The sequence below is a fragment of the Tenebrio molitor genome, chromosome 7, assembly GCF_963966145.1.
Source record: "Tenebrio molitor chromosome 7, icTenMoli1.1, whole genome shotgun sequence".
Taxonomy (NCBI): domain Eukaryota; kingdom Metazoa; phylum Arthropoda; class Insecta; order Coleoptera; family Tenebrionidae; genus Tenebrio; species Tenebrio molitor.
In genome coordinates, this window is record NC_091052.1 from 14,908,111 (window position 1) to 14,926,730 (window position 18,620).

General features: G+C 37.3%; 1 protein-coding gene across 2 annotated transcripts in view; it reads left to right on the forward strand.

Annotated features, from left to right (window-relative positions):
- The window catches only part of LOC138134838 (homeotic protein Sex combs reduced-like), a 31,623-nt gene extending 13,284 nt beyond the window's left edge, over positions 1 to 18,339 (forward strand). The window contains exons 2-3 of one of the 2 annotated variants that reach the window (XM_069053382.1): positions 16,872 to 17,084; positions 17,452 to 18,339. In XM_069053382.1, coding sequence (XP_068909483.1) covers positions 16,872 to 17,084; positions 17,452 to 17,567 — 329 coding nt within the window. In that variant the 3' untranslated portion in view covers positions 17,568 to 18,339. Of the gene's footprint in view, positions 1 to 16,871; positions 17,205 to 17,451 lie in introns of both variants that reach the window. The other variant, XM_069053383.1, reaches the window with a different exon arrangement.
- The last annotated feature ends 281 nt before the right edge of the window (positions 18,340 to 18,620 follow it).

Below are 18,620 nucleotides of genomic sequence, written 5' to 3' on the forward strand. Positions count from 1 at the left end.
CGCTTTTTATTCAATACAAAAACTATTACAGAAGATTTCATAAATAGATGATTTATTATTTGTTGCAGACGTCGAGGTGCATTGTTTCACCAGCTCGCATCTAAGAATTAAATAGTGGCGACGTTAAAATCTCGGTGGCGAATGTTCGAGTGACGTTCGCCTCGAATATTTTACGGATAGGTCTTTCAGATCGTGACGTCTACCGTACATAATTAATCAAATTCAGTCCTGAAGGAAGCGAAACAATGGAGGCAGATATACAAGCCGGAAATTTTTCGCGACTTGGACGCATCAGGATTTCGTAAATTATTATTGTTCGAGACTTGTGCCCCGCTAACGACTTGTTAAAGGGTTTTTAATGTCATGTGATTTTGTTCGTTTAATTATGCAGGAAGTCGATGCATTTATCGAAACAAGCGTTGCGTCATATTCATTTTTTCCTTGAGGAAAACAACGATGTGTTCCGTGTGTGCGAATCGAACACGCGGGACGTGCGTTCTATTAGATAATTTGTGTCACCTTGTCACATCTCATCACAAACTTCCTGAGCCGAAGATTATTGTGGCGGTCTAGGACTGAATCGCTTAAGTGTGTTTTAATCGTCCCACTTTCAAAAGAATCGACCAACTAAACGTGAACTTTGACACCACAAATTCAATAACAGAGGTTATCTGGTCTCATCTAATCACATTCGTACCTTATAGCTTGCTTGTAAAAATTGTCAATGAGATTTTTCCAAATATGTATGTAGTTTCGGAGCAAGAGGAGACAACAAAAAGTAGCTTTGCATTTTTAATTCGTCTCAATTAGAAAATCGTTCTCACATTTCATCACAAACTCTCCGAACGCTTCGTCGAAGAATATGTATTTTCATTTATTTCAATGGTTTCTCAAATGCATTTAACCCAAAGAAAATAACAAAAAGTAGCGTTTCTTTTTAATTCGTCAACTTCTCAATTAGAAAATGATTGTCACATCTCATCACAAACTCTCCGAACGCTCCGTCGACTGTCATTTTATTTCGTTTAAACTTCTTTCAATTGTTTGTCAAATGTAATTAGTTGCAAAATGACTGAACAACTGAGGCTATTTTTGTCTAGTGAGAGCGAGCTTTATATTGTTGCAATACGAAAATTTCCATATAAAATTAAAAATGAACTTTAAACTCCTTGAAACTACGAATTAAGTAATAAAGGTTGTCTGGTCTTATCTAATCAAAGTTGTACTTTATACCTTGGTTTTTTTCATGAAGTATAAGAGAAGAAAAAATAATGAAACGTAGCCTTTCGTTGATATTTTTAATTCATACACCATTCACTTCACAATTTTACTTTGTCAAATCTCATCACAAACTTCCCGAGCGGTCTGTCAAACAGTTATTTACAAAAATGGAATAATTCGCATTCGTTTTCTAATTATTTTTGGTAATTGGAAATGGGACAATTTTTTTAATGAGATTTTTATTTGAATTTTGGGCTGATAAGAATTAAAAAAAGAAAGAAACACTAACGAGTGACTGTTTATTAATAGACTCATCACAAACTTTTTCTATCAAAAATGAATGGTGCTGATCAAGGATTAAATTGCAGTGTTTCACTCATCTCTTTTGGATGAATATTTAATTGAGTAATTAAAGCAGTTTTGTCTAGTCAGAGCAAGCATCACATTCTTGAAATAGAAAAATAGTCAACTTGTAGAATATGATGTAAAATGAATTTCAAAAGCACAGGTTTAATAGTTTACAGATCTATAATGAGAAACATTGTAAGAAAATATTTAACAGCAAACTGTCAATAACATTTTGATTTTTTTAATAACAATAACACTAAAGAAGAAATATTTGCTTTCAACTAGATAATTCGTGTTAGAACTCGTCACAAACTTACATCGAGCGTCATTTTCCACATTCCTTTCACATTTTATCAAAAATCTTGTATCAATCCTTAGTCATGTTTAATTACAAGAGAAGCGATCTGAGAAACATTCCATAACGTTGCCTGATGAGAACGAGCATTGTATTGTTGAGGTGCAAAACTTTACAATAATTAAATGGCTTTCTCTATTTATGTATATTAATTCTGCAGAGCGAACACAGTGGTTTAATCTCGAACTAGTCTCTCAAAAAGAAAATGTTTTAAAAATCAAATTTTTAGGCACCGAAACAGTAATTTTACGTACTCACAAGCGGACGAAAAGTGATTGTTTTTCGGACACACTTTTTCGGACTCTGACCGTGGCGCCATCTGTTGGTCTGTTTAGTAGTTGTAACCGACAAAACCCATAATTGTCCTGTCACCATAAGTTATGTAAATAAGCAATTATTTTATTGCAAATAGTAAATTGCTAGTTTTGTTGACAAGCTGATAACAAATAGAACTATTAAAAAAATTGTTAATATGTAGATATTAATAAAATTATTTAGAGATTTGGAAAAGGAAAATACAAATAATTTGTCATTTTTCCAGTGATGTCTTTTGCTTTGTGGTTCGTGCCGTCGCCTAAAAAAATTAATGTGAACCTCGACCCAAAAATGCCTCGGCTGCGCCTCGGCCAGGAAGATGCACTTTTTAGTCTTGATACAGAAATAACAATTTTCGATAGATCAAGTTATTAAAACAGCTTTGCAAATCGCGTATTAAAAAATGTATTTGAATGTGTAAATCCGCTACATAAATAGCTTTATCCTGTTATGAGTTTACACTTTCCGCTCATATCTTTTATGGTCTACTTAAGCCTGAAATAATTACTTCAATTAATCAGTGATAAAAGAAAATGCTTGTTGAAATACTAGTCTGACATTATGGCTCGCAAATAGGCCATCAATAACGTGACGTCACACGTTTTTTCCTATCGCGACGAATTTTCATATTTTTATTGAACACAGTTAGTCCAATTAAGCGAAAAACTTGCGCGTCACAGTTCCCCAAAGATGTGAAAAAATCGTCCCAACAAATTGAATTTCTCGGATATTGTAATTTGCGTCTTGTCACGGACAGTTTAAAAGTATTAGTAAAAAAATAATACATACTTATTTAGTTGTTTTGAAATTAATTAATGTGGCTGCGGCCCGCGTTTGATTTACGATATTCAGATATTCAAAATTATCAAGCTTTTAACGATTCACCCTCCCGGCGCGATCATCGCTCGAGCTGGGGGAAAGGGAGGACACATCAAGAGGAAATAGACAGACAGTTATAAATGGATAGAAAAATTATCAGAGCATTTCTTATTCGATCCAAACACTATACAAACATTGCATTAACCCATACCATCCTCAAAAATGGAATTCTTTTTTAAATTGCCATTTGCCATCCACCCCCGGATCCCGGATCGCGTCACACGTGCCATCCAAGGCGGAAAACAGGACCGGACTCGACGATTCGCCGCCCACGTGCGAAGCCGCCTGTCAGTCACTTGTCACACAACTCTGATGACCCCGCTGTTGAGGTCGAAACACTTTATCGTCTCAAAATTCAGTCTTGACGTCACCTCTCGAAATTCTCACAGCTTCGAATTTACATTAACACAACAATGGCGACTTTTTCGCTTTTACATCACTTATCAACCGACAGATATTAATGGACTTGCGGCAACAATTAGATAAGTGTGTTTATTCAATTTCATAAAAATCCAAGTAAACAGTCGGTCGGACCAATTCGCCGGTCTTATCGTCCAACAAATTTAGAACTGTTTGGTAATGCTGCTAATAATAAGAATGTTGTCAGACAGTAGGTTACCGTGACTTGTGCCCTAAGTGAGGTATAAATCCGGGAGTTATTAAATAAATCAAGGCGGACATATTTTAAGTTGTCAGGGTAGGACAGTGCAAAAATTGCTCGTTATTCATTCAGTTGTGGAGATCTGGGTGATGGATGTGGGGGCGGCACGCAAATCGCGGCGATCGATGGGACAAATCGAGGAAACGGTTGTCGAGCGTGGTCGAGCAGCGTCGACCGGTGTGGATCTTGATGGAGCGCGAGCGTGCACTCGAAGCGAATGCGGCGATAATTTATTCACATACCTGTTGTTTGGATATTTAAAAATTCAAGACTGTTTTAATCCGAAACGTATAAGAATCCAGTGCCATAAATCTTGGTGTGACCTCGTAAATTACAAACAGTTGTAGTTAAATATTCCAGATTATAAATAACTGGATACGATAGGCTCGAGTCTCTTATAAAAAGCGTTTTCTAATACCTGACTTTGCGGAGAGCTCGTTTCCATGTCGGCCCCGCCGTTCGCTTTGCTAAACATAAAAATTAATCAATTTCTAATTATGCGACAAGAGGACATAAATCTCGTCGCAGACGTACGGAATTATTGTTGTGGAAATATTCGAGAAGCATCCGCGGCATCCCTAATGGCCCGTCGGCCCGAAATAAAACACAAAATTGCATCCGAATTATTTATCGCCTTTTAGATAACCGGCAGCGGTCAATGTCGATAGATCGGCGCGATCCAGCGGCCGCGTAACGCAAATTACAAGCACATTTGCAGGATTAGACACACAATAACTCGATTTTGCAGGGAGGTTTAGACGGCGCCTCTTAACGACCGTGCACTCCGCAGATTGCTTCTGGTAGCCACCTTATCGACCCGAGATAACGACACATTTCGCGCTTGTAAATCACTTTTGCTCAGGTCGATTCCGATGTTTTCCTCGATTTCCACCGAGGTGTCGACGATTCGTTCGTAATTTATGCATCTGACATAACAAATAACAGGTTGGTTTACGTTTTAGATCGTACCGGAGGCTGTGCGCTATTGCGGTATTTATTTTTACATAACTGTCAAGACGGTGAAATATTGGGATTTTCAACAGAACGGTGATTTATCTGAGAAAAATTAACACCGATTAATTTATGGTGTTTTTGGGGAATTATTAATTGCGGTAGCTACGGCGACCATCTACAAGAAGAAATGTTGGTGCGGCCAGCCCGACGTCAAGGTCCTGACGGCATACTTGCGCTCGTGTAGGTAAACATCCTTGAGATCCTTACAAGCCTTTGAATGCAAGCGGAGGCTGGAGAAAGGATGTGGGAATTAAAGGTGACCCCGCACCTGAAATTTATTCTCATTACTCTGCTATCTACTAATAAGGACAAAAATGGAAATTTTCACAAAAATACTATTACAGTTATAACAAATGGCACAATTTTAGAATTCTAAATTCCAACATTTTATTGTGATGAGAACAGATTTCTTTCTAATTTTAAGAAAATAAAATAATCCCTTAAGGGCAATGTATATAACTTACAAGCACTTAATCCCAGTCATTTTTTTATCAAAAATATCAAAAAAAAATTTTAGACACCCTTAATGAAAACGGTGATTTTACGTATTCACAAGCGGACGAAACGTAACTATTTTTCGGACGCACTTTTTCGAACGGTGACCGTGAAGCCATCTGTTGATCTGTTTAGTAAGTTATCAACGAAACCGACAAAACCGATAATTGTTCTGTCACCATAAATTATGTAAATGAGTAATTGTATTGCAGATAGTAAATTTGTAGTTTTGTTGGCAAATTCCTACCAAATACCTACTATAAAAAATCATTGTTAATACGAATTAAAAAATTTATCTAATTGAAAAAGGTAGATACAAAATAAATTTGTCTTTTGCTTTGTAGTTCGTGCGGTCGCCTAAAAACTTTAACGTGCAGCTCTCTGCCAAAAAGTGCCTTTTGTCCTTGCCTGTTTTCTAGCCTCGGCTGCGCCTCGGCCAGAAAACTAAGTCTCGGAAGAAAAAGATGCACTTTTTGACCTTGATACACAAATAACTATAAGTCTGATTAAAAAGAGGAAAACACGATATTTTCTGATGTTATAAAAACATAAAGGCCAAAAAAGGAAATTATCATAGGAATTATTTTAGGTACAAAATATAGAACGTATTTATTATATTTATTATATTACCTATATTTTTTTTAAATTAAAAATAAGACAAAACATTTTAGTTTTATGTTTTTATAAAATAATGTAATTGAAAGATGCAGTTGGGAGTTCTATAAACAATGTACAAATTATAAACAAATTTTAAGAAACTCTAAGATACAGTGCACAAATTTATAATAAAGAAAAGATATTGAAATATTTTTTTCTAATAGATAGATTCAACTGAAGGAACCAGATAAATGAAAGTGAAATGCTTTGATCTCTCTCCTTTTTTCATATATTTTTTTTTATATAATAACTTGGTACATAATAATTTCAAAGGATGTAATACACAGATGTGGGAAAAAATGAAATGAAATATTGTTTCAAATTTTGAAGATGCTGTTACAAAAAATCAAATTTCCTCAAACAACACTTACCTAATGTTGCATGTACATTTTTTAATGATTTGGGAAACATTTTTGAGAAACGGTAGAAAATATTTTGATGAGAATGAAAAGAAAGAATAAAGAAAACTGTAAAGAAATGAACGGCTCCAAAGGACCTTTTTTGTCGCAAAATTATTTGCCGCATTTGTTGAATTAAAGTGGACAATTATTCACGAGATAACAAAAGTGTCCACAAATAAGAAATGAGATTAACGACTTCTGTTTCTCCTTCGACTATTTTTTAAATTTTTTTGAAGATTTTGCCACAGAAATTTCTGTTTTCTTTCAAGCATGATTCACTATTATTTATTTCACCTGGGCGTATGATTGAAGATCTTGTCGGAGACATTTTTCCTGTGTAGGCAAACATCCTTGAAATTGAAATTAATCTGTGGAACTATTCAAGTTAATCTGTGACGCAGGTAGCATCGAAGAAAAGCAACAGAAATATTTTTTGACGCTTTAACTGTTCTCCTTTACTTGGTGATAAACGATCCGAAAAAATTAGCCATCAGCGTTAAGGTCCGCCGACAGTCTCACCAACTCCATTTTCGCTTTCGGTGCGCCTTATTGTCCCTCCATCCATTATGCAAGACAGGTCCGGCGTTTGAGAGAGCCGTTCAAGGTGCCCGACTTCCTCTATTGAATATTCGGCAAAACGTGCCGATTCCCAATTCAAAAACGTGAATTTTACTTTCAAGTAGTCTCTATATTTAGCAGCATCTTCGAGGGACCTTGAAGAAATTTGACTAAAGGAGTTACAAGAGAGAAATTTGCATAGGAAACAAGGTTAAACCCTTGCAAAAGAGCGCGGCTAAATGTCCTGACATCAGTCGTGTTACCTTTAATTTATGACCCATAGCTATTATGATAAATAATGTCTTGTTATTTCCATTGAGACAGAGCAATTGTGTTTTAGGTAAAAGGATTGCTCGTAGGTAATGGCCGAGGATAATACTTTCAAAATGATGGACTCCCTACAAATTTAAACTTATTTACCGTCACGACTTAAAATGACCCAGACTGGGTAATTTATCGCCCCGGCACAACCCCCGTTTCACTCAAAACTCCGATAGCCTCACTCGATCCACTTTACGCCGACTGAAATCACTCTTTTTATGCTAATCCCTCAACTAATTATCCTAATTTACAACTTCTCTCAACAATTTTAATTAGTTCCTACTTACCTCTTATAATTACAACTCATTAACCACTGGCATAATCACAAATTATGTCGACACCTCCTTTTGTATCGGTAGAAATATGAGCCGTGAATAATTTGCATGAGCAGCCCCTATCAATCACTCGTGCTCTCATGTGACTCACCCGCGAGATTCAAATCACTCCAATCTTGTCACGTGACCGATCGCGACCAATCTCAGCGATACGAGTTTCGAATCGAGCGAAAACCCGCCCCGACGCGTCACGTGAGCCCGGGCGCGACCAATCGGAAAGTTTATGTGAGCCGCGAATTTTAAATTGAGTGTTTACGAGTGGCGTTTGCAATCCTAGTTTGCGCAGGGAAGGAGGAACGCGAGTTTAATTCCTCTCAAACAGACCGTATCAGTTTCATTAATTTCTTATTATGGATCTGATAATGTGACAAAACTTAATGACAATATTTTAATTCGTATTTATTTCTGCGGCTCATTGTTCGCGACAAGTTGAGTGGGACGAGGATTATCGAGGAGCGATTTAAACGAGTCCTTCCCCTAACTTAGTGGTATTCATGTCACTTTTGCCTTTCCGGGAAAATAACAACATCTGACATATTCCCCATGTTTCCTTCTCTAGGATAGCTCCAGACGCTGTCGCGACTCATTCTCTGCTCTCGACTCAAATATCTGACGCTGATTGGCATCAGAATTTTTTGTGCGGGGTGGGATAAAGCCGCTTAAGTACTTTACAAATTTTTCGTGATGCCGCCCGTCAACTGTCACACTAGACAGAGCAAGCGGGCATTGTCTGGAGTACCATATGCCGCCGAATTAATTAAAAACAGCGGTTCGGCTGGTACCGACGAGGTACCACCCCACGCGAATTTTCCAATTTGATTACTAATTAGATGAATTATTTTGCATATTCATGAGGACAATTACACAAATGACTGCAATAATTAACAATAATTAATATTTTTATGTCCTTATCAGTCGCCCAGTCCGGTTTAAACATGTCGAGTTAATTATGAAATGTGAAAAAACTGATAAGAATCGACAAAAAATAGTGTGATATTTTGGGGTGCGAGACGTGTCGTGGGGGTGGTTTCCACAACGTGTGCAAATCGATCGAGTCAGTAATTCAGGGGTGGATTTAGTAATTTATTATTATAATATCGTCGGAAGTCGTGTCGAAATTTTTGTCAGAGATTTTGGAACACAGATTCTAATTTATTTATAGGCTGCTGCATTATTCATTGTGCTGCCAGGAGGTGTTCCCGGATTATTTTCAAGTCTTTAATAGCTCTCAAAACCCAGAGAAATATTTCTGAAACGGACCTGGACTCTGTTGACAAGACAAAGATACCTATGAACTTGATCGGGACTAGAGATCTGCGTGAGGCTATTGTTGGTGACCTCACTAATCAACTAGCGGGAGATTTGTGGTCATTTAACTCTCTTCAGATAAAATCGAGACGTGCGGTCTGATTTAAAAAAAATTGTGATGAAGAGAAAAATTTTACTGAAAAGATGGGAATGGCAAAAATATATCTCAATGAAAAATTTAAAAAAGTAAGAAAAAAGCATGGGATTGGGGTTTTTGTAATAAAAAAATAAAAGGTTCTGCAGAGAAAATAAATGCTGAAAACAAAGTAGAAAGGATATTTATAGCAATAAAGAAGTAATTTTAATAACAGAAAAAAGTGAGGAAAGAAGAAAGATCATTTGGGAGATTTAAAAAAACTGAGAGATGAGCTTTTCAAAAATAGTAATTTTTGTATCAAAGCCAAAAAGTGCATCTTTTTTCTTCGAGTCGGAATTTTCTGGCCGAGGCGCAGCCGAGGCTTGAAACAGGCGAGGACAAAAGGCATTTTTTGGCAGCGCAGAGGTCAATTAATTTTTTTTAGGCGACCGCAAAAACTACCAAAGCAAAAGACATCATTGGAAAAATTACAAATTTATTTTGGATCTATCTTTTTCAAATAGATAATTTTATTAATACATATTAATAATTTTCTTTATAATATTTGTTATCACTTTCCCAATAAAACTAGAAATTTACTATGTATTTGCATTACAATTACTTGTTTACATAATTTTTTCGTTTTGTTGCTAACTTAGGATTAAAAAGACCAACAAATCCCGCCACGGTCAGCGTCCGAAAAAGAATTCCTTTTCGTCCGCTTGTGATTACCTAAAATTTAGAATAAATTAAAAAAAAAAACATGTTCTAACTTGTTGAAGACATTTTTTACATAGGTACTTGCTGCAGGTCATTTTGAAAAAAATTCAAAACTCATTTTTGGTGTGATGAAAGGAGCGAATGAACAGTTATGTTTAAATTGTGACAGCTTTGACACGTAATGAATGAAAGTGAGAATGAAAAAAAAAACATGAAAATAGGAAAATGAAACAAACTATGAAAGATAAAGAAATAACGTAAGAATAAATGTTCATGTGATTGGGAATAAGTTGTTCCAAGTTTGTAATAGGGTTGCGAAGGGTTTCGAAAATATAGAATATAAAAAAAGGAAGTATAAAGAAAAGAGAAGAATGTGAAATGGAAAAAAAAGTTGTGGGGAAAATTTTGTATGCACGTGGAGTATTTGTCGGGATAATTTCTCTCGTGGAATATAGTTTGTCGTCGTCCGGGATCGTATTCCGTCGCAGCACAGGATAATTAGCGTAGAGGACAACTAGGAGCGGAAAAGGCTGAACAAAGCGTCGCGCATCCTGCCGATTTATCAGGTGTTCTAATTCAACGCCGTCATATATTAACATTCTCCACATTGATTTATTTCAACGGTTATTATCCGTGAGATTCACTCGGCTATTTATCTACACCCACACGATAAAAAAAGATTTTATTCCCGTATGTGGCGTAGGAAGGGTGAAATTCACCTTTTATATATTTTATTCCTCACATCGAACACTCAGTAGGTGTGAGCGTCGTGCAAACATAAAAAATGAATTAATCCTCGCACCTCGCCAGCAAATAATGGCGAATAATTTTAATCGATTAAAATCTACTTACACAGTACGCACCGTAAGGTTGGAAATTTTCGAAGGGGCATTGTCGATTCGCCCCGGTACCATGGCAGTTCCTGCGCCGGCGGCCCGCACGGCGCTATTAATAGGCCCCGCCTAATTAAAAAGCGGATTTTTGAGATGACCCAATTTTTGCCCGTTCACCTGTTAACTATGAATTATGAAAGCGCTCAGAACAGATGTATAAATACTGAACGCGGGGCATAAATTACGAGGCAAAGACGTCGCCGCAGGAGCTGACGGCCTCCGTTTTTCTGAGGGGCATGTGGGTGAAAAATTATTTATTGGACGGCGATTAGTGCACCTCGAAGAGTCCCGACTCGATTCCACGGGAGATTCGATTTATTTTGACTCCCACTGTATACTCGAAAGTGCTAATTTCATGGACGTTTTCATTAAGTTTTCTTCGGTGCTGTTTTATGTTTACCCAGAATCACTCCGAGTCCATAGAATCATTCTGAAGATTTATTGCGAGCTCTCTTGTTTTCTTTATACTAAAATTTTAAATTAAACGGATTTACAGCCGTGAAATTGATAATATTGCCTACAAATATGCGTTGACTTATTGCATTCTAATTTATTTTATGGGTTGTGGACAGGAGCTACGATCATTTCTTCTGGCTCTGGCTCGAACTCGAAATTTATCGTAAATAGATCGTGCTTTTCGCTTTTTTGAATACCACGATTTACAACGCACACAAATGTTGGACCGTGTCACACTGACACCACGCCAAAAATACTGCCTAGCTGCCACACCACGTGCTTTTATATCGTTTTTCACCTCTCCGACACTCGCCGATTTAATCCTTCCTTACTGATTCTTTTTTGTGCCGTCATTGCCGTCGACTCGACTATTTAGTACCGTCAGGTGAAGAGACGGAAATTATTTCAATCAATTTTTAATCCATTAGAAACATCACAACAACTCTATTACGAAGATGGTCGGAGCGATCACGCGACCCACAAAAAATCGAAACGACTAATCTCGCCCCACTAAAAATGTGTGAAGGTTTTTTTTCGGCAGGACGAGACTTGAAAGGGTACTGCATCGTGGTACTGCTTATGTGAACACATCTAAAAAAATTATCCAAATGGACACCGTAAGGAAAGAATGGTCTGGGTGAAGACTGATGCAAGTACTTTAGAGTAAGTCAGGAAATGAAAGTACTCCAAGGTGGAAATTAATAACAAATGAAGGATAAAGGAAAGAGGAGCGAGGTTAAAAACGCGCAGAATGGAGACTAGAGAGAAACAAAATAATAGAAAACTGAGTACTGAAGGGCTGAATTAGAAAAGGGTGGTACTACAAGAGATAATAGAACAAAAAGAGATACCTACAGTGAAAGTGGTGCTTTAAAGATAAGCAGGTATAGACAACCGGAGGAAATCGTGGAGAAAAATGATACAGAGCAGTACTCCAAATAAAACAGTACCTACCCTACTTTAAAGATTTTATAGGTTGTAGTAGGTTGATTCCTATTCTCTAATGCTTAAGACAATTTATACCTTTTATTTATTTTAAGTGTGCTTTATTTAGACTTGCTGATTTGGAAAAAATGTGGTACTGCTTAGGAGAATTGAACGGGAATTTCAAGAAAATAATCTGCAAATGCAAAATCAGAAACATGAGATAATAATGATGATGACAAGAAAGAAGGATCGGTGAAAAACTTGGAAGAAGCGAAAGAATTAAAAGGAAAAGGAGACCGAATACTGAAGAATTCTGGTAGTACTAGAATGAGTGGAAAAATAAAACAGATAATAAAATTAAACGAATATAATGAACCAGTGCTTAAAAAATAAACAAACAAAAAATACAGTCAAGCGGAGAGAGACATGGAAAAAATGATAAAACGCAGTACTCCAAGCAGTACTTTTGAATTTCTTTAGATTTTAAATGTGATTTTTTAAGCATTAGAAGAGAAACGTGAACAGTACCTACTAGTACTCTTCACTGCTTAAAAATTTCACTTTGCACTTTTCATTGCACTGGTACTGATGCTTACCAGAATTGAATAGGGATTTTTAGAAAAAATATCTAACAAAGACGAAACTGAAAAATATGATATAATAGAAATAAGAGGGTGAAGATGACGACAATAACGAAGAAGATTGATTGACTTTGGAATATTTAGAACAACTAGTAGGTACTAAAATGTACAGAAAAAGATAACAGAAGGATGAAAACTCAAAGGAAAACAGCGAGAAACATGGCGAAACAAGGAACTTGCGGAAAGAAGTACCCACTTTGAATTTTTCTTAGAACTAAACTTTTGAACTCTTGAAATTGAAATTGCAGATTTTAAAGAACCATTTTTTTATTTTGCAAAATTTCCTAGTAATTTATTTAGCAAGTTCGTGTGTAAATTGGGCTTTTTTGGCATGAGTGGGCCAATTTAAAACGCGAATGTAACAAGCGTGCGTTTTAAACGCCCACGAGTGCCAAAAAAACCCCAATTTACACAAGAACGAGTTGAATACAACGTTTTTTCATTCGACGAGCCCTTTAAAACCTCCAAATCGCCTAAAATCTTTAAAATTAACTTGATGTTTCGTTTTGACAAGTTGTGACATTTATCGAAATCCGTTCACACAAGAGGAAATTCTGAAATTCTGACAGTGATGTACTGATGTACAGTGGATGGACATATAAAACTAGGACAAAAATGACAATCACATAAATTCAAAATTTACAAATTTCCATCGTTTAATTACGGCTTTATCACAAATAGGTTAACTTTGGTATGACATATTATAGAGACACTGAGAAATATACCTATTGATAATTCAATAGTCTGATTTACATAGCTTAAATTTTAAGTGTCCCAGTTTTATTTGTCCATCGACCGTACAATACAAGACTTTCGCAGGAATGTAAAACGCGGTACTTTACATAAAGCAAAATTGTCAAAACTTGTAAATTTAAGTTACGTTTTTATTACGTTTTAAACATTATGTATTAATTTTGTTTCCAAGACCTCATCTTCCACATCAGAATATTAAAAATTTGACTTTATCACAATGATTCCGAATTAAAAACTTTAGAAACTCAAAAATTTCCAAAAACAAATGTTTCAATTGTCCGAAATGTTCAAAACACCAAATTAATTCTTTCGAGGTTGAGCCTTTGAAACCTTAGGCCCTTGGTGCAATAAAGAACCCATCGATTTCATTAATGTCAGCGGAAACCGACTTATTGCGGAATCAGGCAATTGAAAATCAAAGAAACTTCTTTTCGAGAGAATTTCCCTTGCCCTTCAACGTGGAAATGCTGCAAGCATTCGGGGCACTTTTCCAGATTCCGCATTATTATCGGAAATTTTTGTATTATAAAACTAAAATGTTATGATAATAGTAGTATTTATTTCAATCAAAATAGATTGTAATATAACACATGAAAAATAAAAATTTAAACAAGAACAAAATTTTAAAGGAAATTATGATAATATAATCCTTTCATTTAATTTTCTCACAACGCTTTGATGCCGTACCACAATAAACGATATCCGTCGGTACTGCCACACTCACAAATGTCAAAATATCTACAATTTAATTTGTACACTTTTGATCAATCTAAATCGAAGAATGGCAAGTGCAATTAATTTTTTAATTTTTGTCGTCATATTTTATTAAAGTTTTTATAATTATGTATTAGGTACAGTTGTCGACATCTAATTTTTACCACTATCAGGAACAACCGTCGCTGATTTACATCACGCATCGAACATGTTTCAACGGAGGACGGTCCCGCCGCTTACATGAAAACCGCACCACAGCTACATCTCCCAAATGTCAAATTGTCCAATACTAAAAAAAAATCCCACCCAACAACTAACCCAGAAAATTTGCTTCAATTAACACATCAAACTGTCACGCATTATTTTGACGTCATTAAGGCCATTAATTTTGATTATATTTATTTGGCAATAGCATTCCATTAACCGACTCCTATGTAGGACATCGGTGAACATATTGTGAGTAGGTAACGTAGAGAATTTTGGTAAGAAAATAATTTATTACCGACGAGTAATCATTTCGAAATTAAGGCTGCAGTAACATCTGAACCCGCGACAGTATCCCATCTGACAGATGCAGAGCGCTCCCGTGTCAGTCAACTGGAGAGAAACATTCCGAAAGCGAGAGTGTCTGTAATGAAATCGATGTGTTTCTAGTGGGTAATGATTGTTTAAAAATGATGACACTCTTGTATCGCAGAGTGATGGAGCTTTCCCAAAACACCTACGAATGAACACTCTATCACTGGCTCTCGGCCAACTCCTGATTTATTCAGTAGCGGTAGTGGCGGCTTCCTTGAGAAAGCCTCGCTACAAAACACCCATCCTAGATGTGAGTTACGACTCCCGATGTCACTTGGCCATGTCCACGACTTGCGAAATGTTTGTATATCATTTCGATGTCGGTTTGAAGATTGCGCCGTTATGTTATTCGAGTTATAATTGGGTTTGCACCTTATAACTAAAATACTCGAGCATGTGGGTGGCGGCGATTTACGACCGACCGACAAAATTACAGCGGAGGACGTCTTCATCCAGAGAGGCGCACATCATTTTTTTATTCGTTCCGGCCCTGCGGTCGCTTGTGCCGCCTCTCGCCGATCGGCCCCGCGCTACATCTCCCGAACGTCGAAAATGTGAATAATTTGATAGATGGAAAAAAACTCCATTTGTACGAGCTAATTTCGATTGAATCCGACCGGTTAATTAAATCAACATAATAATGTTTTAGTACAGCAAACCGTAAGAGCTTTTCACGCTTGTTTAACTTCAATTTCATTCATTAAAATCGTACACTGGCGACATGTCGATGCGCAGATGAGCCATGGCAAATTGCGCCAGATTATCACTTTGACTCGCCAAAAAAAAATTTGCCAAATCTATTGTCACCATCGGGAAATTGAAAGGCGATCGTAAATCTTCTAGTTTGGTACTATTATCTGAAAACCATTAATTCAAAACATAAACTTGAATTATCATTATTCAGTGCAATTTGCCTCTAACCTACGTGGTATTGTCCGGAAGACATTGTGTAATTTTTGCCAGTTATAGAGAAACAACGATTTGTGTCGTAACACTTTGCAGTGTCTTCAATGGGACTGATTTCAATACGATTAGTGGTTTATTATGTAGGCAAAAAATTGTCCATTCATTTATACCAATGGGTCACCATTTTGGATGCTAATTGTCCTAACAGTATTTCGGAGGCCTCAAGGAGTAGACCGGATCTTGCGACTACAACTTTTGCCCACACAAACTCAATTGGTGACAAATCGGGTGAGAACAGTTCGACTATTCTGATTTCTTTATTCTCAACATTGCGTATAATTGGCAATGGATTTGTTATAAAATTTACCGTGTTTGCCAACATGTAGGATTTATTTGACTGCCAGAGTTTATACCAATTTGCGATTCCTAATTAATCGAGCTAAAGTCGTTCCATTCCGGTCAATTTGCATCTTTGAAGCCAATCAGACTTTACAAGCCGACAAAAATTCAATTCAGTTTCCAAAAATTTCGTGATTGATAAGCGCATCTGCGGAATTATCTTACGCTTTTGAAAAATTCCTTGCGCGGTTCTTTAAATAGATCATGAAATCATTTTCGATAAAGTTGCGCGTCATGAAATCATTATTTATTTTAAACTTCTCGCATTCAGACTGCACGAGACGGCGGGATTGTTTATTCGGATTATCTGAGTTGTGGATTTTTTGCATTTCCAGAATCGATGTTTTATCTAAAGCGTGGACACGGCGATTGTGTAAGAAATTGTGGCAAAACCACATCAAATCGAAAATCGCCACCAAGTACCAACGACGATAACGAAAACCTTCGCATTGTCGATGATGAATTATCGCTGTTGACAAACCATTTGGAAAGGTGAAGCGAAATAGTGTGAGAGTCGTGATAAAAATATTATCTCGTCGGAAGACTTTTTTAAATAAACATGTTCATCATCAGCTGAGCGAGACGTCAGTTCACACTGTCGTTTGTTTATGCGATCAGACATAAAAGGTTAACAAGTCACGAGGGTAGGAGGAGTGACGATTCAATTTTGACAACAGTGCGATCGCATTGTGCTCTTCCTCCATTCTAAATATAAAAATCTAAATTAAATTATATTATGGTGGAAATGGTGGGATTAACCCTTGCGAGTGAGCAGACGGTACTCGAGTAGTATTAATATCGGTCTTAAAATAAACCGACGGCGGCAGAAGTACCGGTCGTGGTGCGACTAGGCAACCAGCAATGTCGCGATGACGTCACTCGCGGTCCTATCGTAGTTGTACTCTTAGTTTTGGTGGTACTTATGTATTGTTTTTTCAGGTACTGTGAACGCCAACGGCGAGACGAAAAGACAGAGGACCTCGTACACTCGTTATCAGACGTTAGAATTAGAAAAAGAATTCCACTTCAATCGGTACCTGACGAGGAGGCGACGAATAGAGATAGCACACGCCTTGTGCCTGACCGAAAGACAGATAAAGATCTGGTTTCAGAATCGGCGGATGAAGTGGAAAAAAGAACATAAGATGGCCAGTATGAATATCGTTCCTTATCACATGTCCCCTTACGGACACCCCTACCAATTTGACTTACATCCTAGCCAATTTGCCCACCTCGCCACTTAGGATGTTTACTTGTGATTCCATTTTATAGGTATTTTGTTTAATTTATTTTTCGTTTCTTCTGTCTCCTTCTCTTCCTTTGTTTTTCAATCGGACAAATTCGGAACTATACAGGGACCGTGTATTATGTGGTGCGTGCGGGGCGTGTCCCGCGCTAGCACCGCACTAGAGTAGTAGTTCGAGCAGTCGTAGATATATCTTGCTATCTGTTGGTCTGGTCCATCTCCATACTTGTTGTGGGTGCAGAGGCAGTAGTCATTCACGCTGCTTTGTTACAGATTTCCACCTGGCGTCCCTCCAGGACGAAGGCTACGCATTCCACCAAGCCATGGGGATGGGCGGGATGGGTCCCATGCAGCGCGGTCTTTACGCTTGCGGCAGTCCGTACAGCTAGCCCTGGGCCTCCTATAACGGAGACTGCGGCCCTTCGTAGGGCCCCATCGGATCCAGGGGCGGTCTCCGGCCTGCGACGCCGCGACGGTTCACAGGATGAAGCGTCGCGACGATCGACGGGTTCTCATTCGCGATTGTGCCAATAGACGTTCGGCGGTATTGGTGGCGGCGGCGGCGGCGGCGGATTCTTACTAGGCTTGTACTTATGTCGGACTAGACGTGCAATATTGTTAAATTTTATTCTTTTGAGGACGTTGAGTTTTGTTCTGTTTCTTTTTCGGTTCTTGTTCTTGGAGGATGGATTGTAAGATATGTCTAGAATTTTGTATCTCTGTGAAAAGACACTGCTCACTCAAGCATAGTTTTTAATGAAAGTGTGATTAAACTAGCATAGGTCTTAGTGTACATATACAGCATGAGCAAAAACTTCACTTTTTGTAAATACCGTCACTTGAAATAAATTATTCTTAAGTTATGTAACGTATGAATGGTCTAGACTTACTTGTATATAATATGTAAACACTTATGTATAGCGTTCCTCAACTTCTTCACCGCAAAAGGTTCGGTTCACGATTGCAAATCAACTCGACCGTATCGAGGATAAGTGTAAAGTTGTATTATATTGTGTACATTTTAGCTCAACATTGTTTCATTCTTTTTTAGTTTATTTATGTATTTGTACTTTGTGTGTGTGAAAGATGTACAATTTAGATTGTGCGAGATCCTAATATTTACTGTTGTAATTGTCCACTCTGAATAAACAATTATTAAAAGTGATGTTTTCCTCACCCGTTCTTCACATCTTAATAACTGTAAATATTATGACAGATGCGTCGGATACTAAAAATATTTTTCCAACGCGAAATTCAGGTCGTTGTTTCTCGTCGAATAAAAAATTATTGTCTTGTCACAAAAGAGCATAAATCCTATTCATGCCAGATTTGTAAATGCAAATCTTTACCATTCAAGTGGAGAATGCATCGGACGCTTGGTGGTCAAACATCAAAATAAACTCTTCTGTGTCAATCTTCGCTCGTCTTGTCTTGCGATTTCT